Here is a 24353-nt window from a genome sequence, read left to right as displayed (position 1 = left end):
AATTCATGCTCACACTGTTATTTCTTGGTTTTTAAGCTTCAGATATTTCCTACTGCCCTGCAAGATGACTTAGTTCTCATTCCACACAAACGCTCTCCCTGCTTGCCACCTATCCTTCAAATTTGTTCTTATCTCCCTTTTTGGGTTAAATCAATATTCATTGTTTACCTTGTTTTGACTTTATAAATATTATTTTCAGCTGATCCGTGTCATGTACTATGATTTTCTTTTTTTCAACCATTTTATTATTACAGATTTCAAATGCATTGCAGAGTTGGAATAATTTTACAATGAACAACACGTTCTATATTTATTTCATTCAGTTCCTTCATTGTTTAGGGTATGAGATGATGTGAGGCTTGGGGGACCCAGTGTCTGCAGAAACCAGGATGGTCTCACCTATGTTTTCTAATTCCTTGGAATTTTATAATTCTACCTCTTATATTCAGGTCTATGATCCATTTGAAGTTAATTTTGTATGTGGTGTGAAGTTACTGTGTAAGTTCATATTTTTCACATGGATATCAAATTGTTCCAACACCACTTGTTGAAAAGATTATCCTTTCCCCATTGACTGTCTTGGCGCTTTGGTTGAAAATCAATTGATCATAAATGTATCAGTTTATTTATGGATTATATTCTGTTCCTTCAATCTATATGTTCTTCCTTTCTCCTTACCATATGGCTGTGAATTCTATACTTTCATAGCAAACTATAAAATTGGTTAGTATGAATCCTCCAAATTTGTCCTTCTTCAAAGTTGTTTTAGTTATTATCATTTCTTTGTCTTTCCATATAAACTTTGGGATTAACTTCTAAATTTCTGGGGGGAAAAAAAGAATCCTGTGGGATTTTGATAGGAATTGCATTAAATCAATATGTGAGTTTGAGGACATGACTCCCAGGGGTGTGGACCTTCCTGGTAACATGGGACAGAAATCCTAGAATGAGCTGGGACTCAGCATCAAGGGATTGAGAAAACCTTCCCAACCAAAAGGGGGAAGAGTGAAATGAGACAAAACAAAGTGTCAGTGGCTGAGAGATTCCAAACAGAGTCGAGAGGTTATCCTGGAGGTTATTCTTATGCATTAAATAGATATCACCTTGTTAGTCAGGATGTAATGGAGAGGCTGGAGGGAATTGCCTGAAAATGTGGAGCTATGCTCCGGTGGCCGTGTTTCTTGAAGATAACTGTATGATGATATGGCTGTCGCAGTGTGACTGTGTGGTTGTGAGAGCTTTGTTTGTGATGCTCCTTTTGTCTACCTTATCAATGGACAAGTAAAACATATGGATTAAAAATAGATAAATAATAGGGGGAACAAATGTTAAAATAAATGTAGTAGGTTGAAATGCTGGTGATCAGTGAAATGCTGATGAAGGGGAGGGGTAAGGGGTATGGTATGCATGATTTTTTTTCTGTTTTCTTTTTACTTTTTTTCTGAATTGATGCAGATGTTCTAAGAAATGATCATGGTGATGAATACACAACTATGTGACGGTAGTGTGAGTTATTGATTATATAACAAGAACGAAATGATCATATGATAAGAATGTTTGTATTGTATGTGGTAATGTATCATAAAAAAAAAATTCCATCCTGACCAAAAAAGGGGAAAGAAGTGTAATTAATAAAGTATCAGTGGCAGAGAGAGTTCAAATACAGTCAAGAGGCTACTCTGGAGGTTGCTCTTACACAAGCTTCAGGTAGACCTTGCTACCTATCATAACCTGCCAACCCCCAACCAGGACCATTCCAGCCAATCCTAAAGAACACCTAGGACAATATAAAAGGTTCCACAAGGGTTCTAGGCACTAGAATAACTTTCCAGAAATCTACAACCTCCAGATGGGTCCCTGGTCCAGATAAGTCCTGAAACCTAGCCCAGCCTCTCCAGAACATCAGATAGTTCCATCTCCCTACCCCATATTAAGGACAGGCCCTTCCAATAGCAAAAATTTAGAATTGCCATAGCCCAAACATCTGTAAAGAGAGGTATGAAACGATCAAAGGGGATAGTGAAGCTATACGGAGAAGATAGGATTTAACAAATGAATATGAATGATTAAACATTAAGTTATCTCTTTTGTTCTCTTGTATTTTAGAGCAGCTAGAAGTAAAAACCTGAAATTGTGAAATTGTAACCCGTGTCAAACTCTGAAATATGTTCTACAACTAATTGTGGTGCTGTGCTTTGAAATTTATAGCTTGTTTGTATGTATGTTATTTTTCACAGAAAAAAAAAAGAAGGAAAAAAATCGATTGTGATGATAAAAAAAATATTTAAGCCCTCTAGCCTCCTATATTCTGGAGCAGCTAGAAAGAAATATCTGAGAGGATCGTATGGTAGCCCAAGAAAAACTCTGGTATCTGTCCTGTAACCACTCGTTGAAGAGTGCTTTGAAACTATTGCTTTTTTTATTTCTTTGCTTTGTATATACGCTACACTATGCAATAAAAAAAGTTAGAAAAAAATTTTTTAAAAATATGTGAGTTTGAGGAGAATTGCCATCTTAACGATATTGAGTCTTCCAATCCATAAATGTGGACTGTCTCTCCATTTATTTAGATCTTCTTTGAGAAGGAGGTTGCTTACTGGGATGGGAATTGACTGGAAGAGCATAAAGAAAATTTCTAGGGAGAAGGAAATGTCCCATAGCCCTATGAGGCGGTTGGTTTCGCTAGTAAATACATTTGTCAAAATTCATTGAATTGCACTCTTAAGATCTGAAAAGTTCACTACAAATAAATATGATCTTAATTATGTCTATACGTATCTTTACAATTGCCTCTTTTCAGACATATATATGAAAAGAGGCAAAATGTTAGCAATTGGGCCATTAGAATCTAGGTTGTGTGTATGTGAATGTTCACTGTACATTCAACTTTTCTGTAGTTTGGGGTTTTTTTAAACTTTTTTATTGTATAGTATAACATATATACAAAGCAAGAAATAAAAATCAATAGTTTTCAAAGCATTCTTCAACAAGTGGTTACAGGACAGATCCCAGAGTTTGTCATGGGCTACCATACGATCCTCTCAGATTTTTCCTTCTAGCTGCTCCAGAATATAGGAGGCTAGAGGGCTTAAATATTTTTTTTATCATCACAATCAAATTTTTTCCTTCTTTTTTTTGTGAAAAATAACATATACACACAAAAAGCTATAAATATCAAAGCACAGCACCACAATTAGTTGTAGAACATATTTCAAAGTTTTGCATGGGTTATAATTCCACAATTTTAGGTTTTTATTTCTAGCTGTTCTAAAATACTGGAGACCAAAAGAGAAATCAATTTAATGATTCAACATTCATATTCATTTATTAAATCCTATCTTCTCTGTATAACTCCATCACCTTTGATCTTTCCATCCCTCTCTTAAGAGATGTTTGGGCTATGACAATTCTAAATTTTTTATATTGGAAGGGTCTGTCCCTAATATGGGGAGGGGAGATGGAACTATCTGATGTTCTGGAGAGGCTGGGCTAGGTTTCAGGACTTATCTGGACCAGGGACCCACCTGGAGTTTGTAGGCGTCTAGAAACTTACTCTACTGCCTGGAACCCTTGTGGAATCTTATATATTGCCCTAAGTGTTCTTTAGGATTGGCTGGAATGGTCCTGGTTGGGGGGTGGCAGGTTATGATAGGTAATGAAGTCTAACTGAAACTTGCGTGAGAGCAACCTCTAGTGTAGCCTCTCGACTCTATTTGAACTCTCTCTGCCACTGATACTTTATTAGTTACACTTCTTTTCCCCCTTTTGGTCAGATGGAATTGTGGATCCCACAATGCCAGGTCTGGATTCATCCCTGAGTGTCCTCTCCCACGTCACCAGGGAAACTTTCACCCCTGGATGTCATGTCCATGTAGGGGGGAGGGCAATGACTTCACTTGCAGAGTTGGGCTTAGAGAGACTGAGGCCACATCTGAGGAACAACAGAGGTCTTCCAGAAGCAACTCTTAGGCATGCCTATAGGTAGTCTAAGCTTCTCCGCTACCTACATAAGCTTCCCAAGGGTAAGCCTCATGATCGAGGGCATGGCCTATTGATTTGGGTGTCCCTAAAGTTTGATACAGTATCAGGGGATTCCCTGATTGTAAGTTTTAATAGTCCCATATTCTTTCTCCCATCCTTCAAGGGATTTTGCCAATACTTTTTGATTATCTGCTTAATATACTCTAGGATGTATCCAGGCATTACAATAATCTATTATTATTATAGATTATTATAGATTTAATTAAGGATTAAAGGACCTCTTTTTTATTCTGTGTTCCTTGTGTTTCAATTGTTCAGATGAGCTACACAGATAGGTTGAATTAGATTATGCACTACAGAAAATTTCAGTTCCAGACCAAATAAACCTTTCTTCCACTGGTCTCAAAGAATATGTGTGGTTCTAAAATATAGATGGTCTTCCTTACCCCTATGTTCTGAATTACTTTAACCCCAACCTGTTCAGCTTCATCCTTATCTCTAAATATCAGATTATATATTTAAAACAGCCTCTCAAAATCCAAAAATAATAAACACCACTCTGGACTTAATGTGTCTGCTCTAAAAGCTTACAATCTATGTCCCTGTTTTCTTATAAGCATTTTTCAAAGGTGACCATACCATTCTTGTTCTTTGGTTTCTGCCTTATTTTCTCTCACCAAATGTCCCACATGTTCATTCACATCATTGCATGCCTCACAACTTTGTTCCTTTTTGTAACAGCACAGCCTTCGTTCATAAGTGCACACCATCATTCGCCATTCTGTTTCTCTATCAGTGCATCCTTCAGCCACCTGCATTCATCAGGCATGTAGAGGGCCCAGAGTCCACAGTCCATCATCATTCTCAATTTTAGATAATTTCATTGTTCCCAAGAGAAAGAAAACCAATAAACACACCCTTGCCAAATAAGAAATCTAAACCTCCTTTTAACTCACATCCCTCCCCACCTTATTTACCTCTGCTATTGCTGTGGTAGTGCTGATGGTTTCCTTTTGAACATAGCTCATAGCATGCAATAGCATTTTCCCCCTGAACCCTGGACTTAAACACTCTTTGTACCAGAAGCGTATCTTTGAAATAATTCTTGTGAGAACTAATTCATATTTCTAGTGTTCATCAGTGGGACACATAGGTCTATACAACCCCTTTCAGTCTTGTTCATCTTCAATATGATAATATTACTTCTAGACCCACTAGAGAACCACCTTCACTCCTATCTATTCCCTTACATCTGAGTTCAACCTCATTAGCTAACAGTTTACCCATCTCTAGCTTCTATGTATCTCAAAGTCCCTATATTCTGTATTATAAGCCTCTGATTACACTTTTTTGGTGACCATAAAAGTGGAATCATACAGTATCTGTCCTTTTGTGTCAGGCTAACTTCACTCAGCATTATGTCCTCAAGGCTCATTCATCTTGTCATGTGCTTCAGGACGTTATTTTGTCTTACTGCTGCATAATATTCCATCATATATATATATGGTATATATATATATCATATATCATATATATATATATATATATATATATGATATATATACCACATTTTGTTGATCCACTCATCTGTTGATGGACACTTGGATTGTGTCCAACTTTTGGCGATTATGAATAATGCTGCTATGAACATTGTTGTGCAAATGTCTGATTATCATTCCTTTCTGCTCTTCTGGGTCAAGTAGTGCTGTTGCTGGGTCATAGGGCAGCTCGATATTAGTTTTCTAAGGAAACGCCAGTCTTTCATAATGGCTGCACCATTATACATTCCCACCAGGAGTGCATAAGTGTCCCGGTTTCTCCACATCCTCTCCGACATTTATAGTTTCCTGATTGTTTAATAGCAGCATTCTTATAGGTGTGAGGTGGTATCTCATTTTAACCTTGATCTGCATTTCCGTTATCGCCAATGAAAATGAGCATCCCTTCATGTGTTTTTGAGCCATCTGTATTTGCTCTTCAGAAAAATGCCCATTCATCCTTTAGCCCATTTTATGATTGGATTGTTTGTTCTTTCATTATCGAGTTGTATGGTTTCTTTGTATATAGAGGAAATCAAACCTTTGTCTAATATGTGGTTTCCAAATATTTTCTCCCCTTGCATTGGTTGCCTCTTCACCTTTTTGACAAAGTCTTTTGAAGTGCAGAAGCATGTGATTATGAGGGGTTCCCATTTATTTACTTTTTCTTTTGTTGCTTGTGCTTTGGGTGTAAAATTTAGGAAGCCACCTCCTATTTATTACTAGGTCTTGAAGACCAAATACAATTTTTTAAAATAAAAAATGAAACCAAATAAAATGGACATATAATTTTTAGGAAAGTTGTGGCCACAGCTCTCCTGAAATTGAATGTAAATTATTAAGAGGGTTTACAGAGCATCAACAGGATTCCACAGCTCTGAAAAAAATGAGCTGCTTCAGGAAGACACTGAATGACTTAAAACACAATAAAGCCTTCAGTGTACAAGCTCTGCATCAGCTGGAAAAGCCTGGAGAGATGGAGAGTAGGAAGATGTGTGTTAAGGCAAATACAGTAAAATGCAAATCATAAAGTCTACGTGGCATGAGCACAATCTCTGTGATTCACCTGGGGGAAGTTGCCTTTCAAGAAAAGGATCACCCTTCTAAAACCCACCCCAACCACTCAGCATGCTCCAGCAAACAGTCCAAAAGGAAATATCACACAAACCAAACTGCAGTGGCCCAATTAAGAAGTCCAGCCGAGGTTGCTGTCCCTGCTTCACACCATTGGACACTGAAGCCAGGGGTGGAAATAACCTTCCCAGGGTCACATGGAGCATCTAGGCCTTCAGATGTCTGGTTTAGTGGTTTAGCTGCTCAGCCTCACTTCTTGTGGCTGCTGAAGCTGGATTTGCCCTGTCTTCCTCTTGGGGTGAGCCAGAGCCCAGGGCCACCCATGGCTGAGATGTGAGAGCCCCTCAAAAGTTGCTCCACCCAAAGCCTCAAGATGTATTTTTCTCCCACCTGTCCCAAGCACCTGGTATCATGTTCCATGGGAGAACTGGCCCCATTTGTCATTGAACCCCAGGAGCAGGAGTTGGACTTTTATTACCCAGCAGAGAGTAGGCCTGTGGAAATTGAACCCAGAAAGCTCCACAGTGTGAAAGAAAGGGCTGGAAACATGAGGACAGAGGCCCCAGATGAATTGGGACGACACCTGGCACTGGCTGGTGACCCAGACATTTCCCTAAGACACAATGAGCCCTGGTTTCCTCATCTAGAAAATGAACATCGCATTGCTACTATACAGGATTGTTATGACGATTAAATGAATTCATAACTGAAAGTGCTTTGCAAACTCTGGAGGATCGGTAGCTATTATCAAGCATCGCTGGGATACAGATGGGGAGAGCTGGAGGTTGCTGGGGCCATGATGTGAGTGAGAAGAACCTCTCCTGAGTCCCTGGGTATCAGCAGGGAGCACACAGCTTAGGGGCTTTTGTGCCTGGCCTTGTCCACACTCCCTGACATCCAAGTTCCATCAGTGTTCCCCTGGGAAGGCAAAGTCTACTTGCATCTCTGCTGTAGTTTCCAGGGAGCCAACACCCGCCTCTGAGGGGGTGCTGGCTCAGAGGGCAAGGGTCATACAAACTCCAGAAGGAGAAAAGTTGGCTTGCAAAACTGTCCTTTGGGATGGGTGAATAACCTTTGAACTGCCCTCAAAGGAATGTGGGTATTTGGTGGTGGCCTGCAGGCCAGCCTTTTATTTTCTGAGAAATGTGGACCCCTGGTGTAGATGTGCTTCAGCTTATTCTGATGGGGTTATGTCAGCCAAGGCCAGGCCCCGGGCATGATGGGAATTTGCTGCCCCTCTTCTCCACCCCCTGTGTGTCTCGAGGCTGCCTGGTTCCCAGCAGTGCTAGAGTCAGTCAAGGGCATCATGGGTTCTCTTCCCAGGAAGGCTTGCCCACTTCCTGGCCTGTGCCCACCCAGACTGTCCTAAGTTTCCCTCCCCAGTCCCCAACAACTCCATTGCCCGGGTGCCCCCACCCCACCAGTGGCATCTATCTGGTGTGCTGTCACCACCTGCCCGTGTTTAACTCACGATTGGGGGTTGGGACAAGCTTCCCAGGAAAGGGAAGAACTCCCTTGGGTCTTGCCCAGTTCCTGCCAGTCGCAGGGCACACTGCCGAGGCCCACACTCCTCCCTGGCCCTGGGCCTGGGACTCAAAAGCCGCCCATGGGCTTGTAGGACTTGTCCTAGCCTGGGCACAGCCGTCCTTCACTAATCTGCAGCCCTGGAATGTCTGCGGGCCAATCAGCTGGGTCTCTGGGGACTCCCTGAGGGCACTAATGACCCTGCAATGATTGGCAGGGGCCGCAGGGTCAGTGCACACCGCAACGTCTGCAGTCGTAGGGCGGAGGGGTGGCAGGAGGCTGGAGGAGGGGAGCCCATCCGGGGAAGCTGTTTGGCACACCGATTACTCGCCGACCCAGTCTGACTCCTGGACATGGTAACTAGCTCCATCCAGCCTGGGAAGCCGGCTGGACGGCTGAACCAGGCCGGGCCCCGGGTGTCCTTCAGGCTCATGCTGCGCCCGGAGCGCTCCTCCGTGCTGGGAGCCTGGGGCCTGCTCCTGCTCCTGGCTCTCCTTGGCGTCTCCCGGGCAGAGGTACGGCCACTCCAGCTGCAGGAGCAGCAGGCTCCCGTGCCCGGAGGTAAAGGGGCACTGGGGTGACAGAGGTGGAGGAGCTGTGAGCCCTACAGAGGGGTCCTGGGACTTCTGGGAACCCCTGGGCTGTGCTGGCGTGCTTTCATAAGGCCCGCCTTGGGTTCATGCCGGGGGCTGCTGGACAGGGGAGGCCGGAGCTGGGGCAGGGGGTGGGCGCAGGGTTGGGGTCAAGGACCTGAGCCACACCGGTGTGAAGCCTGGGACGTGTGGCCTGGCCCAGCAAAACTGTACCAGGAGGCCGCTGCGAGCCCAGAGCTGACTCCTCTTCACCCCCAGCCCCCCGTCCCTCAGCCCCTCCACCCCCCACCCCACCCAGCACCCCTTCAGACGCCTCTTCTCACCCCATCCCTTTCTCCGTCCTCTCCAGCTGTCTGGCTCCCACCCTCCTCCTGTCCACCCGCCCTCGGGGCTGGTTTCCAAGGGCAGGCAGGGCTCACTCGCAGGGGGCGGCAGTGACCTCCCCTCACCCAGGGGACAGGCCCGAGGTGCGTGGTCGCGGGCCTGACCCCCTGTCTCCCGCCCTAGCCCTGAGCAGGAAGGAGGGTTTCCGGCTCCTGTCCCTGCACAATCGCCTGCGCAGCCGGGTCCAGCCCCCTGCGGCCAACATGCGGAGGATGGTGAGAACCCCAGCCCCGGGGGGCCAGCGGGCGGACCCCCGAGGGGGGCTCCGGAGGCGAGCCACTGCCAGGCACCCTTCCACCTGCCCAGGGAGGGCGAGGACAGCCACGGGGACCGGCCCCTGTGCTCACGCCCGCCTGAGAGCCAGGCCTTGGGCCTTCCCTGGCGTCCCGTTGCTAAGGCGACCAGGAGACAAGGAAGGAGCTCGTTCCCCTCCTCCAAGAAAGAAGAGTTTCACAAAGAAGCCCCAGCAGGGCCGGAGGGGAGGGGCAGCGGGGTGGGGGGATCTGTGTGTGACGGTCCCCTGCCTCTCCGCGGGTTTTAATTGGATTCTAACTGGGGGGGGCGGCTCCCCCAAGTCTCCTGCTGCTTCACTGAGTCGCATTACACGGTGGGAAGGGGTGGGGGTCGGGTTTCCCAGCCCCCCGATTGGGGCTGAGGGGTGGGGGTGTCATCCTGAGGCTCAGAAACGCTGCTCCCATGGTGGAGGGCCCCGGCAGCCCCAGCTCCACCGCAGGCAGGGTTCCCCATGGCTGCTCCCCAGCGCCCTGGAGCGCTCCCGGGTCAGTTTCCCAGGAGGTGGGGGTGGGGCAGGCAGGGGAGGGGCTGACTCCCCCCCTTTCCCTGCCCTGCAGTGGCTCTGCCCCTCCATCCCTGGTGTGGGGGTGCCCCGCGGGGCCCCACCGGCAGGAAGGACAGCTGTGGTCAGCTGGATCAGCAGGCGGCGCGGGTTCCGCGGCTCATTTGTCAACGTCTTAGAAAACCCACATCTCCCAAAAATAAGACACAAGGGCGCCTCCCACTCAGCCTCCCTCACCCCCACGGCCTTGGTCCCAGGCGCTGCTGCGTGACTCTAGGGCTCCCAGGGAGCCCCTTCTTTATACACAGGTGGGGACTGAGGCTCTTGGGTGGGTGTGGAGCTGCTGAGGGGTCCCGAGGGCGCCCTGGGGCTGTCTGCTCCCTGACACCCCTGCTCATCAGGGACCAGGGCGCAGGCAGGCTGTGCCGGGTTGGACCACTCTTCTCCCTCCCAGCGTCTTAGGTACCTTTTCATTCCCATTTCTGGTGAGGACATTGAGCCTCGTGGAGATTTGGGGACTGCTGGAGGAACGAAGGGCTGGGCTGGACCAGCCAAGGGACAGTGGGCTGCTCCGGGTCTGCCTGAATCTTGGGCCCTTCGCCTTTTTTGTTTGTTTGTTTTTCTTTTTTTTTTTTTTTTGGCTTTTACAAAGGGGATTTATTAGGTTACAAATGTACATTCCTAAGGCCATGAAAATGTCCAAATTAAGGCATCAAGGAGAAAACCTTGACCCAAGAAAGGCCGATTGTGTCCGGGGTCTCTCTGTCCCATATCTGCTGGCCCTTCTCAAATGGGTTGGTTTCAAAATGGCTCTCTCAGCTCCTGTGGGTCCTTGTGGTTCCTCCTAGGGCATTTTCTTTCTTTTGGCATCTGTGGGTCCTCGCTTAGCTTCTCCGAGTGGGCCCCTCACTTTTAGCAGGAAGGAACTCTTAGGAGCCAGTGCGGCAGGGGGTTGGGGCGGCCAGCTGGTATGTGGAAAGGGGAGCAGATTAGGTCCTGCTTCGGGGAGCTCTGCTCATGGCACCCAAGCATGGCCTTGGGGACCTCTCATGCCCTCTCTGGTCTTTTGTTTCCTATTGATGCCCCTACGTACTCCAAGGCCTGTAGCAGAGGACCTTGGCACAGCTACTGGGCTTTTTGCATTCAGAAGGGAAGCTTGGCCAGACAGGAGCAGCTGAGCCTGTATGACAGTGGCCGGGGCCAGTTTTACCTAAAGGCAAAGAGAACCAGTTTGAAAGACTGTCCCCTGCAAAGTGAGTAGAACCAGCTCAGAGAGGTTAGGCGGCCTGCCAGGCTCAGCCAGGGAGCCGCTGCCAGGCAGGACTCCCAGTGCAGTGCTCTGTCCTCTGCCTGGCCAGATCCCCTGAGGATGCTTAGGAGGCAGCTGTGGAGTAGGATCCTTAAGGCCTGGCCCACTGATCTCTCCCCTTCATCCAAGGGCTTCCTGCTGATATCTCTGTCTGTGCCACCCCCAGGACTGGAGTGAGAGCCTGGCCCGCCTGGCTCAAGACAGGGCAGCCCGCTGTGGGGCCCTGGCACCCACCCCACAGCACACCCCACAGGTGGGCTGGAACGTGCAGCTGCTGCCCATGGGCTTCGCATCCTTTGTCCAAGTGGTGAGCCTGTGGTTCTCCGAGGGGCAGCAGTACAGCCACGCAGCCGCCAAGTGTGCCTGCAACGCCACCTGCACCCGCTACACTCAGGTGAGGGCAAGGGACCGGGGCCCTGGAGGCCAGCCACGGTCATCTCAGAAGGGGCTACAGTTTGTCCTAAAATTTGTGATCAGGTGCACGGGTGGGTCAGTGGTAGAATGCTGCCCTTCCATGCGGGAGACCTGGGTTAGTTTCCCAGACCCTGCACCTGCCCCACCCCACCCCCAAAAAAATTGTGATAGCTTTTCCTCCAGTTTGTTTAGTTCTACTTTTTTCAGTTTTAAATATGAAATGTTTCAAACATAAATCAAGAGCATCTTCTTACTCGCTATTTAGATTTAGCAGATTTAACTATATTTGTTTTTCATCTCTTTAAAACAGTTTAACTAAACTGAACTAAAGCCCTGCGCCGGCCTTTCCTCTCTTCTCCCATCTTACTCCCTCCCAGGCAACCACCTTCCCGAAGTTCAAGTGCACCCTTCCCAAGCAGGTTTTCTTGTTTAATTTTTTTTTTTCATTCAACAAACATTTTTTGTATGCTATCTATACACCTGGCCCTGTTTAGAAGCTACGGTACAGCAGTGAGACACAGGACCCAAATCCCAAGTATGCTTTAATAAATACCTTTACTACATGTATAAATGTTTTTATCCCTTTTCTACTTGTGTAAGTGGGTTGTGTGATTTTAAATTGTTCATAAATGCTCTTTTTGTACTTCTTTCGCAACTTAAGTTGGTCACTCCAGACCACAGTTAGATGATTTACTTCTCACGATCCACGCACACATGGGTGAATCAGGCTGACGCCAGTGTAGTATTTCACTCGAAATAAGTCAATTTACTCATTCAGAGGAACACTGAGAGGCATCTAGTCATTTCCACTTTTTCACTATGACAAACCACACCACAGAGCACAGATTCCGGTTCAGGGCCTCCTGTGTACATGTGCCCCGAGTTTCTCTAGAAGACGCTTGGGAGAGGAATGGCTGGGTCATGAAGTTAAGTGCACCTGCAACTTAGTAACTAAGTGTCGCCAAAGCAGACGACGCAACTGTACTCCACTAGTAAACCAGTTCCCACCTCCCTGGCATTGTCCGGTTCCATTTTCGCCAAACTCCAGGGTGAGAAATGGCACCTTACTCTATTTTTAATCCGCATTTCCCTGAAGACTGGGGAGGCTGAGCATATTCCCTGTCTGTTAATCGTCTATTCCTACCCCCTGCCTATTTTTATATCTTGTTTGTCTTTTTCATATTAATTTGTAGTCATCCTATATATGTTTTATACCGTTTATTGGTTGTATGGTTGCGAATATCCTTGTCCAGCAGGTGGTTTGTCTTTGCTCTTTGTTTATGTTATCTTTTATTGTATAGTGGATTTTGATAGCAATGTAATCCATTTTTTTATTATTTTTTATTTTTTTATTTTTTAGAAATCATACCATTCTACATATAATAGCAATGTAATCCATTTTACCGGTCTGTTTTCTGGATAGTTCATCCTTTGAGTCATGTTTAAGAAATCCTTTCCTACCCTCATGATAAAGATATTCTCTCAACCTTTCTTCTAATAGATGTTTTCCTTTTTCATACCTGGGTCATTAAACCGTGTGGGATTTTTGTGCATGGTGTGAGATAAGGATTTAAGGTCCCTTTTCCCATGTGGGCACCTTTAACTAGGGCTAGCTCCTTTCCCCTCCGAATTGTAATGCCTGAAGGCTGTTGCCGAGCTCTCTATTCTGTTGAGTTGGTCCTTTTCTTTTTTGTCCTTTCACATGCGCTGTTTTAATTATTATAGCTTTATAAAAAGGTTTGATAAGAAAATCCTCATACTATTATTGTTCAAAATTTTCTTGTCTATTTTTTTTTTTTTCGCTTGCGCAGGCACCAGGAATCGAACCTGGGTCTCTGGCATGGCAGGCGAGAACTCTGCCACTGAGCCACCGTGGCCCGCCCCCCTGTCTATTCTTGGCTTCTGATTCTTTCATGTGAATATTCCTATTATCTGGTCAAGTCCCTTCAAAACCCATTTTTGGATTTTGACTTAAATTACATTCTATTTTGACAATATTTGAGGGTTAAATTCCCATTTTATGATACTGAGTCTTTCAAGCAATGAAGATATATTTCTCAATTTACTTCATTCTTCTTTCATAGCCTTCAGTCAAAGTTACATTTTCCCCACAAAATGTTACACATCTTATGCTGTATTTATTCCTAAGGGCCTTATAGGTTTTGCTCTAATTTAATGTTACATTTTGTAATTGCTGCTGGTATATTGAGAAGCTATTGGCTTGTATATGGTGATTTTGGACCCTTGCCAAACTTTCTAATCAGTTGCGACAGTCAATCTCCTGGATAGATTATGAAAATAATATTATCTGCAAATAACAGCAGCTTGCTTCTTCCTCTCCATTCCTCCTGCCTTTTCCTTCTCCAGCCTCCACCCATCATCTTATGGCACTTTCAGAAGTCCAGGACAAGCATGAATGGACGCAGTAATAGCAGGCATCCACGTATTCCCCACCAAGCATGATGCCTGTGTAGTATTTAATAGATAACCTGTACTGGGTCCTAGACAGTCACTTCTTCTCTGAGTTTGTGAAAGGATTTAAAAACTGAATTTTAGCAAATGCTTTTTCTGCATATATTGAAATAAAAGCATGGTTTTTCCTTAGTTTGATAAAGTGATGAAATAGATGAAAAAAAATTTGGTGGGGGGGAAGTGTGCAAAGTTACTACATGACACCAGATCTTCCTGGTCACATATTTTAAACATTTTGTTATAGAAAATTTCAGACATATCTACAGTGATCAGACTGGTATAATGAACTCACCCTCAACAATTATCAACTCAAGTTTTTTTTGGCTCATCCAGTTTCATCCACATCCTCACCTATTTCCTGTCCCCTATTTTATTTTGAGCAAATCCCAGATATCGTATCACTTTATCCATAACTAAGTGTATATCTCTGAAAGATGACTCTTGCTTTAAAAAATGCAACCGTAATACTAACACTAAGACATATTTTTAAATGTTAACCTTCCTTGCCTTCCTACTTGCAGGGCTGAATTAAACTGTGCAGCAGTATATGCTAGAGCAGTTATTCAAATGCCTACACACTTAAGTATCAGTAAATAGTGCCCCAAGTTCCCAGGTGTACCTTACCTAGCCTCCTCCCTGGGACCCCATGGATCACCATCCCCCCATGATCTGGAACCAAAGGGTTGACACCTGGCACAGTAGTGGGGCTCCAAGACCCTGCCCCAGCCCGACACCCAACTATATTGGCAAGTACCATGCCCTACTGGTTGTTCAGTATTTTGAACATCACCCCTGCCTACTTGCATGAGATGTGATATGAGATAATGTGATGTGGGGTGTGAGTGTGTGTGCGTGTGTGTATGTGTGTGCAATGTATTTTAAATTTATCGTTGAATTGGTTTGCCAAACATTATTTGGCAGTGAAATTGACCTCTAATTTCCTTTCCTCATGCTGCTCTCAGCTGGGTGGTAGCAATGCTATGTTGGCCTCATAAAGTGAATTGGGAGCTTTGCCTCATTTTCTATTCCTTGAAATAATTTCTACGAGATGGGCTATAACTCTCCTGTAAAGTAGGAGGACCTTGTTCTATTTGTTTGTTTGTTTGTTTTGGGTGTGGATGTGCACATGTAAGTGGACACTTAACTACTGATTCAACTTCTAAAGACGGTTATAGATCCTTACAGGTTTTCTGTTCCTTTCTGAGACAGTTTAGCCAAGTTCTATTTTCTAGGAAACTGTCCATTTCCTCTGTTTTCCTATTTATTAGCTATAATTGTTCATTATTTAACAAAGATTTAAAACTAGAACTAAACAGAGATTTAAAAGACTATCTACCATATCTCTAGCTATACCCTTTTTTAAATGCCATTATATTGAGGTATATTCATATACCATACACACTATCCAAAGTATATAGTCAATGTATGTCCCTCTTCTTTTGTAATTAATATTTACTTTAATGCTATTACAGGCAAAAGTGCTTGTAAGTGCTTTGTATGATACACATAATTTCCTCTCTATTATATAGGTGACATCCCACTCTTGACTTCCTTTATAACTTGGAAGACTTGGACATAGTTACAGAATCACTGAGTAGTCTTTTTAAATGCATTTTTAGGTGACATTAAAAGTTTCCGCTGGCAGAAGATTTCACTACACCCAAGAGACTGCATGGTTTCATTCCAGAGTGGATGTGTGGGTGAATGTTGAGGGTTTCTTTGTGCTTGAAGCATTTCCCACAGTCCTTACATTGGAATGTTTACTCCTTTGTATGGGTCCTCTTCTGACCATGCAGGATAGATTTGTGGGTAAAATCCTTGTGACAGAGTTCACATTTGTAAGGCCTCTCTCCTGTGTGGATTCACTGGTGAACGCTGAGGTCCGAGGGCTGCATGAAGCCTTTCCCACAGGAATTGCATTTGAAGGTTTTTTCTCTTTTGTGTGTTCTCTGGTGGATGCCAAACCAAGACTTATTCTAAAATCTTTTCTCACATACCACGCACTGATACGGTATCCAGCCTGTTAGCTCTTTCCTTGGCCATCAGGACGGCTGATTGATCTTGTAGTGATTGGTGAATTAACTGATGTTAACCTATTTTGTCTTAGGAATTCATTTTGGCCCAAATATGTGGCTCCTTCTTGAGGCTGTCCTTGAGAAATGGAGGTATTGTCTGCTTTTCTTCTTTTGGAACGTCTCAGAATTCTATGAGACTCTTCTCTGCTCACACTCTGAGCAGAAACTTCTGTCTCTAAAATGTAGGTGGGAGATATGTCAGCATTCATATTTTTAATAAAAATTCCTTTTTCGGACTTCTTCCCATCCTATGCTCTCATGGAATCAGGAAGACCAATGGAGATCCTTCAGCAATGGGATTTCTGTGTTTTAAGTATTGTTTCCCCTTCTCTGTCTTCTTTCATCTGGCTCTCTTCCAAGTTCTGCTTGGTCTCAGATCCTCCAACTCATCACTCCCATGAATGGTCTCTGGCAGAAGAACTTCATGTTCCTACCGCCTTGATATTTTGCTAGTCCCTGGCAAATTCTGCAGCTCTGCATAGCCTTGCCAACTGTTCTCCAGCTATATCCCACTCACAGAGAATGGGAATTCCCAGACAAGACACCCCCATTACCCACATCACTGGGCTTGAATTCGACCATTTGAACACCTGTATTTCACAGAAGAAACTCCTGTCCTTGCAAGGAGACTACGGACCACATCTTCGGTGTCCTGTCATTTTTAGCATATTCTACAAGTCTTTGCAACTCTTTACACCACTCTCCTTCACTAAGACCTGGAGTTCCACTGGCATGGAGATCATAAACGGCTCCATCACCAGCTTATCCAGAATCTGCTCCTTGGTGTGAAGGTCCAGCCTCAGCCACAGATAGCAGAGCTCAGAGTGTCTTCCGAGACATCTGATGGGGTCCAACTCCTGACAAATAGCTGATGGAGAGCTGGATGCCTAGAAGGGCCTCAACTGGCTCACCTCTCCCCCTTGCAGTCTCTCCACCTCCAGCAGGCTAGCCTGAGCTTGGGCACGTGGTGGCTGAGCAGGGTACTGCGAGCCAGTGGAAACTGCAAGGTTCAAAACCAGCCCAGTATCACGGCCTAGATTCGAGGGAAGAGAAATAGACGCCTCCTCTTAGTGGAAAGAGCTTTAAAGTCACATTGACAAGAGTGGGCTACAGAGAGAAGTGAAAGGTGTGGCCACTTTTATAATCTGTCCCCAAGATCCCTGATACCCAAGTCTTTCTTTTGCCACTGGGCTCAGCGCATTCACAATCTCCCCTCCCATCTGCCCCTCTACTCCCCCAACCTAGAAAGCCTCTTTGGACTCTTGCCACCCATCCTGATAGCCCTGCCCAGCACAGCTGCTGTGCCTGAGGCCTGAGGGAAATGAGGGAGCTATCTGCTTGGTTTGTGGCAAAAAGTGTTCCCCACCTTCCCTGGCAAACATCACTTGTGCAGCTGACACCAGGTTGGGAACAGGGTAACCTGGTACAGGGTGTCTGAGCCCGTGTTTCTTGCAGCTCGTGTGGGCCACATCAAGCCAGCTGGGCTGCGGGCAGCACCCCTGCTCTGTGGGCCAGGCAGAGATGGAAGCCTTCGTGTGTGCCTACTCCCCTGGGTGAGCCCTACCATCCCCGATTGGAGGGGTGAGGGTAGAGAAACGAGACCTTCACAGTGGGTATGAAACTTTCCCGTCCACCCAAATGGCCTTTAACCCTTGGTCTGCATCCTTGGTGGGAGGCGGGGGAAAGGGTACAGGAGTGGGAGAAGTGGGCAGCATCCAGGATTCTGGCCAGGAAGACTGTGGCTTCCCCCAGCTGTCCCCGCCTGGAAGCACACCCGCTTTCAGGGCATCTGACCGCTGTTAGTTTGGGGGTCATCTTTTCTTTGCCAGGAAACCATCCGCCCCCGCCCTGACTCCCTGACCAGCCCAGAGGGAGACGAGCGCCAGAGAAGCAGGCAGCAAGGCCTCACCCCTGCTTTGCCCAAGACTAACCCTGCCAGGTCCCGGTGTTTGCTCTCACAGGGGCAACTGGGAGGTAAAGGGGAAGATAATCCAACCCTACAAGAAAGGTGCCTGGTGCTCACTCTGCACGGCCAGCGTTTCAGGCTGCTTCAAAGCCTGGGATCACACAGGGGGGCTCTGCGGTAAGTGCCCCCCCCCCCGCCTGCCTCCACTGGGGCAGCAGGTACATGAGGGCATGAGCTGGTGAGCCTGGGGTGGGGGGGTGATGGGGCGGCATCCTGAGGGACTGTCCTGGAAGCCCTGGCTCTCAACACCCTGGTGAGGCGCCGGCCTGGCCCACTGGGAGGAGGAACCTTCTCCAACGCCTTCCTCATCTGACCAGAGGTCCCCAGGAACCCATGCCGCATGAACTGCTGGAACCACGGACATCTCAACGTTAGCACCTGTCGCTGCCACTGCCCCCCTGGCTACACAGGCAGATACTGTCAAGGTGAGGGACACCTACAGTTCCAGATGATGACCACCAGGGGGCGCCCAGCAAGTAAAAATGCCACGGGTGGTAAAGAGGGAGGCAGAGCCAGGTGTGCATCCATGCACACTCGTGCGTGCACATGCTGGCGGGGTGTGTCCTGGAAAGGGACAGTGCGGGTTCTTAGGATAGTGTTTCTAGGGAGTCTCGAGTGTAAGGGCACTGCTGAATCTGCACACTTCTTGAGCGCCGACAGCATGTCAGGCCCTGAACTGTGCTGGAGAATCAGTGGGGAGCAGACTTGGCTACCTGCTTCGGTTCTGGGGTGGTGGGCAGAGGAGAGATGGAAGAGCCCTAGTGCATCTGCGTCCTGCTGAGCCCCGTTCCCAGCTCTGTGACCCTGGGCAGGTCACTCCCAAGCTCCAATCTGTTTCTCTCTACCTCGGGGATCAAACCAAAGAGGCCAGGTGTGGAGGAAGCAGAAGCGCTGATGGGGCTCATGACTCAGAGGGGCGTCCCTGCTGGGGCCAGCTGTCCCCTGCCTGTTGGAGGCCGGGGAGGGGCAGCAGGGGGTCTCCGTGGCTGAGGGGCTGAGCGCTCCCCTCTGGCCCGGCCCGGCAGTGCGCTGCAGTGCACGGTGTGTGCACGGCCAGTTCCGGGAAGAGGACTGCTCCTGCGTCTGCAACATCGGCTACGGGGGAGCCCAGTGCACAGGTGAGTCCTGCCCAAGGCCCCAGGAGTGAGCGGGTCCCGCCCAGGCCCCTTCAGGGGTGGCCGGAGCCAGCTCTCAGGAGCCCATCGCGCACATCCCAACTTCGGGCATCACAGTGGGAGCTTGAAACTGGCCACAGTGGTGCTATCTACACAACCAAAGAAAAGGTCACAATTTTCCTCAAAGAGCTGGTTGTTCATCATCAGTCAGCCCACCTCTGACTTCTACCACTCTCTGGCCTGGAGCAGGTGGCTGAGCTACTGGGCAGGGGTCCCCACACACAAACTCAGGTCCGCCCTCCCCCAGCCAAGGTGCACTTTCCCTTCCACACCTGTGACCTGAGGATCGATGGGGACTGCTTCATGGTGTCCTCGGAGGCAGCCACCTACTACGGAGCCAAGAGGGAATGTCAGGTGACAGGCGCCCCTGCCCTCCCCGGGTCCCCCTGGTGCCCCCTTTGCAGAACAAGCCTGGACTGAGATGGTTCCTGTGACTTCTCCTGACCTCAGTCTCTTCATTAGTATAAAAGTAGGGGTGCAACTCAGAGGCCACGGAAGCCAGGGGCTCACTTAATGAGTCAAGGGACCCTAGGGATAGGGCTCCACCCAATCCCTACCTAAGATGCTGTCCCGACTCAGCTCCAGCTATGGGGTGGCCATTAGGGATGCGGGGTGGCCTGCAGGGATGCAAGTTGAGGGTGGGGCTCACCATTTTTCAAGAGAAGCCAGAAATTTAGATTTTCTTATGGTACAGCTTGATTCACTAATGTCGGCAATCAATTCCAACCAGTTTAAGACACTGCAGGTGAAACAAAACCCTACAGGGGGCAGGTCCCTGCCTGGGCTGGCTTGCTGATCTGGGTCTGTGCTCAGAGAGAAGTGGGGAGGGGACAGGCAGGGGGGGGCCTCCCCTTGGAAGCAGGAGGTTGTCAGGGGTAGGGGTAGCCACAGTCTGGCCAGGCACCCTGGCCATGATGAGGAGGGTGGGCCTCAGCTCTGGGGGCCCCTCCTGGCTGACCTGGGGTGGGGGCACAGGGAAAGGGCGGGGTGCTCGCCCAGATCGAGAGCCAGAAAGTGCAGGACATCCTCGCCTTCTACCTGGGCCACCTGGAAACCACCAACGAGGTGACCAATGGCGACTCTGACACCAGGAATTTCTGGATTGGTGAGTGCCTGGCGGGTTGGAGGGTTTCGGTGAGGGCAGGGGCTGGGATGCCCCACACTGCCCCAGGGCTCCTGGGGCACATGGCAAGGGCAGGGTGGGGCCAGGAGTTAGGCTGGTAAGCCCTTCTCTGAGCAGAACCACCTGTGAGGCGGAGGCCCCGGGAGGAGGGGGTTAAGAGCAGGCACCTGAGCCCTCCTCTCAGGGAACCGGGGCTCTGAGGAGGGTCCCAGAATCTTGGGGGTGGGTCCAATCATGGCTTCCCTGGCCCAGGGCTCACCTACAAGACTGGCAAGGATGCCTTCCGCTGGACTACTGGGGAGTACCAGTCCTTCACCAGTTTTGCCTTCGGACAGCCTGACAACTGGGGGTGAGTAGGGGGTACCCTCCTGCCCCAGGGTCCACCTTCTCACCTGCGCCTGCTTAGCTGAGCCTTCAGACTTAACCTGAAGAACCTCCACCTGCCTGATGCTGGCCCAGCCCTCTGAGGTCTGGGCCTTACCTGGTCCCCCAGGGAAGCTGGGCACATTTGGGGAGAGTTAGAAGCAAACAGAAGGCACATCCCCAGCCTCCTGGGGCTCACGTGAAAGAAAGGGAACCACAGAAGGCCTTATCCATCCATTCGCAACACCTCAGCTGCCCATCCATCCCTCCACCCACCCTGCACCTATGAGCCACCCACCCTTCCTCCCACCTCCCTACCTGCCCCCTACATGGATCAGTACACTGAACTGGCATTCTCTCAGCCATCCACCACCCATGGGTGCACCCCTGCGTCCGTTCCTGCCCATGCACACCCACCAGCCTACCCGCCTGCCAGCCTGTACTCACGGCCTGCTGGTTACGCAGCCCTGCCCTGGTCTTCAAAGTCCAGGAATGCCTTGGGCAGGGGTGTCAGGGGCTGGAGGTGGTCAGACTGCATGGTCACTGAGGGCTCCAACTAGCTTATCCAACCCTTCTTCAGCCTCCTTCCTACGCTCTGGGCCCATCCCCTGGAGAAGGTCAGCCTGACTTGGCCTCACAGGCCCTTCTCCCTGCTGGGATGAAAGGCCACAGGACGCGGGCCTGTCTGTTCCTGGTCCCCATCCATCTCTGTCTGTTCACTCCCCCTCCACTCCCACCAGCCAGTGTGGCTGAGAGCTGGCAGTGGAGCAGGTGGAGTTGTTACCCCAGGTTTGCTGAGGACCTCCCTTGTTTCCTTGAGAAGAGCTGGAGTGGTCTGGGGGGCAGAGATGGGACCTCTGGTCGGGTGGGGGTCTGGGAGGACAGGGTCTGGCTCCCAGCAACTCCACCTGTCAGGTCGGGCACACCTGGGCCTCCTGCTGGGGTGGACAGAAATGGGGAGAGACTCCTAACATAACTCCTCCACCCTGAGCTCCCTGACATCCTGGCCCAGCAGGTTTGGTAACTGCGTGGAGCTGCAGGCGTCGGCTGCCTTCAACTGGAATGACCAACGCTGCAAAACTCGAAACCGTTACATCTGCCAGTTTGGTGCGAGCCCTCCTCCCCATGGCTCCCCGCCTCCAGCCTCTGCCCCCTGCCCATGCCACACCTCCTGGGGTACCCGCCGACCCGCTCCGGGCTGTGGGATATACAGGTCATAGGTCCAGGGCATGTCTGAGCACACATGGCCCCTGAGGACATCTGCCCTGGGCCGTATTATATCTGCGGGCACCCGAGGCCCAGAGCGGGAAAGATGGGCCCAGTATCCCATAACCAGTCCCTGTAGGGGCAGGACTGGAGCTACAGCCCAGACTGTGAGCTCTCCAAGGCCCTTTGCTCCTGTCGCTAAAGCTGCTACTCCAGGACCTATCTGGTCTTTCCATGTTTCCTGATTCCCTAGAGTCCAGTGAATGTAGTGGGGAGGGCAAAGGTGAAACCTGGGTTGGTACCAGCTCCCCACAGCATCTACTGGAAGGGTCTAGAGCTTCCACATGGGACCATGGCCATAGACACTCCCGGACCAAGAGTGGCAGAGTCTCTATCCCAGGACTGTCTGTGCTGCCATGGACCCCGGCTCTGTTCTGCTTCCTGTGCAGCTCAGGAGCACATTTCTCGGTGGGATTCAGAGCCCTGAGACCTGGCGGGCGTCTTCCATGCCCTGAGAGCACTGGTCCCGCTTAGCTGTCTGCACATCTGCCTGTGTGCACACCTGCCTGGAACAAGGGCCAGCCTGGGACCAACGACGTGTCCAACATCCAAGGAGATCTCAGATGTGCACAATGCTGGAAGTCGGGTTGGGGGTGGCAGTGAGGCCCTTAAAGATGGGGGAAGGGGGGGAGCAGAGGAGCTTGGCTTGTGGGGAGAGGAGTCTGGACTCCTCCACTTGCTTCTGATTGGGAAGATGGGTCTCAGTTGTGCCCCAAAGCAGAAGCCAGGGCCAGCAGTCAGAGGGACCTCACTCCCCCAAGCTGGAGCTTCCCCACTGCCCAGGATCCATCCCACAATGGATTAAATTAAGCTATGAATCGGCCAGGCTTGTGAGCGCTCATTCTGAAGGGTGATCCTGGGAAGGCGGGAGGATGCCTGAGGCATTGCTACCCAGGGTTTACTGCCACCCAGGTCCCTTCCCTGCTCCCAGTTTGGGGCGAGCCCTCCCACCCACTGCTCCCTGCCTCCAGCCTCACTCACTGGAAGTTTGCAGGCTCCCCCAAGAGGCAGAAAGCAATGCCTCCCAGAGCTGGACTCCAAGCAGAAGGGGAGAATCTGCTTTGAACTCCCGGTGGAGTGCTGACTGCGCATTGGCAGGGGAAGGTGGAATCAGCATCCAGGGAGCCCCACCCCTTGTCTTGCTCCTGACATCACAGCGGGCATGTACACGTGTCAGGCACTGTAATAAGCACCTGACCTCTACTAACTCATTTAAACCCATCACTACCTCCGCTTTATGGCTGAAAAATGGGGACACAGAGAGATTGAGTAACTTGCCCAAGGTCACAGAGCTGGAAGTTAACTCCAGACGGCCTGGCTATAATTCAATCTTTCCATTTTCTTTTGGCGGTTCAGACTGTCCATTGGGCCACTACGTGGGATGGGGGTGGGGGGTGCGGGGAGAAGGGCTCGTTTGTGCCTTGGCCAGAAGGCGGGCACACGCGGGGACGTTCACATCACCGTCCCCAACTACCCAGCCAACCTGCAAAGGGAAGGAGCCAGAAAGCCGCATTAGGGGCGAACCCCACACCCCGGCCCAGCGATTTGGCCAAGTGGCCAGCAAGGGCCAGGGCTCAGGCCTCCTGGGCGGACTTGCCCGCCGCCTCGAGGGGGCGGGAGGGGCCTCCGCTCGCCCGCCGTGGTCGGGTCGGGTGGATTCTGCAATCCAGACGCACCTTGTCCTCCCAGTCGCGTGAGACGTCCTCTCGGCAGCAGGCGCGTAGGGACGCGTCCCTGCACCCAACAGATCTCAGTAGAGAGGCGGGGAGCGGAGGAGGCTGGGCCAGCGCGCGGCTGTGGGCCCCACCTCCGCCCGGCCCCGCCCACTCCCCGCCCCTGCCAGCCCCCACCCCCGGCCCCGCCCCACCCCGGCCCCACCTCCCCGTTGGGTTCGCTCCTGCGCCTGCTCCCTGGGAAGTCAGTTTGGTGATTTCTCAGAGAACCAAGTATTGAGTTACCCTGTGACCCGGCAATACCAATACTGGGTATATGCTCAGAAGAGGTGAGGGCAGGGACACAAACAGATTTGCACACCAATGCTCATCGTGGCACTATTCACAATTGCCAAGAGATGGAAACAATCCAGGTGCCCATCAACAGGCGAGTGGATAAACAAAATGTGGTATATACATATGATGGAATATTATGCAGCATTTAGACAAAATGTCTAAATACGTGGTCCACATACGTGGACCAAACTTGAGGACATAATGCTGAGGGAAATAAGTCAGACGCAAAAGGACAGATACTATATGATTCCGTTATTATGACTCTGGTAAAGTTTCCAGTGTTTTGGAGCT

General features: G+C 49.3%; 1 protein-coding gene and 1 long non-coding RNA gene across 3 annotated transcripts; one reads left to right on the top strand and one right to left on the bottom strand.

The window, feature by feature from the left end:
- The first annotated feature begins 8477 nt into the window (after nucleotides 1-8477).
- LOC143659734 (C-type lectin domain family 18 member A-like) lies at nucleotides 8478-22627 on the top strand. Its single transcript, XM_077133011.1, has 12 exons — nucleotides 8478-8678; nucleotides 9218-9309; nucleotides 11366-11593; nucleotides 17616-17713; nucleotides 18122-18243; nucleotides 18444-18551; nucleotides 19152-19244; nucleotides 19549-19655; nucleotides 20277-20406; nucleotides 20677-20773; nucleotides 21803-21894; nucleotides 22443-22627. The coding sequence occupies exons 1-12, from the start codon at nucleotides 8549-8551 to the stop codon at nucleotides 22478-22480; spliced, it is 1335 nt and encodes a 444-aa protein (XP_076989126.1). The 5' UTR covers nucleotides 8478-8548; the 3' UTR covers nucleotides 22481-22627.
- LOC143659735 (uncharacterized) lies at nucleotides 14660-23845 on the bottom strand. Of its 2 annotated transcripts, XR_013163687.1 has the most exons (5): nucleotides 23730-23845; nucleotides 23035-23536; nucleotides 21235-21725; nucleotides 19574-19630; nucleotides 14660-17193 (listed from the first exon to the last, which is right to left on the bottom strand). It is a non-coding gene; the product is annotated as an uncharacterized LOC143659735 (long non-coding RNA). The 2 variants fall into 2 exon arrangements; XR_013163686.1 differs by lacking the exon at nucleotides 14660-17193 and having other exon boundaries at nucleotides 19481-19630.
- Between the last annotated feature and the right edge of the window lie 508 nt (nucleotides 23846-24353).

The sequence above is a fragment of the Tamandua tetradactyla genome, chromosome 16 (genome assembly GCF_023851605.1).
Source record: "Tamandua tetradactyla isolate mTamTet1 chromosome 16, mTamTet1.pri, whole genome shotgun sequence".
NCBI lineage: Eukaryota > Metazoa > Chordata > Mammalia > Pilosa > Myrmecophagidae > Tamandua > Tamandua tetradactyla.
This window is presented reverse-complemented; position numbering and strand designations above follow the sequence as displayed.

Bases quoted from the DNA above. Each gene is read 5' to 3' on its own strand.
- LOC143659734 (XM_077133011.1), top strand. From the start codon at position 8,549: ATGCTGCGCCCGGAGCGCTCCTCCGTGCTGGGAGCCTGGGGCCTGCTC. The intron at 8,679-9,217 runs GTAAAGGGGCAC...CTCCCGCCCTAG, and splicing joins GCAGGCTCCCGTGCCCGGAG to CCCTGAGCAGGAAGGAGGGT. The intron at 18,552-19,151 runs GTGAGGGACACC...CCGGCCCGGCAG, and splicing joins CACAGGCAGATACTGTCAAG to TGCGCTGCAGTGCACGGTGT.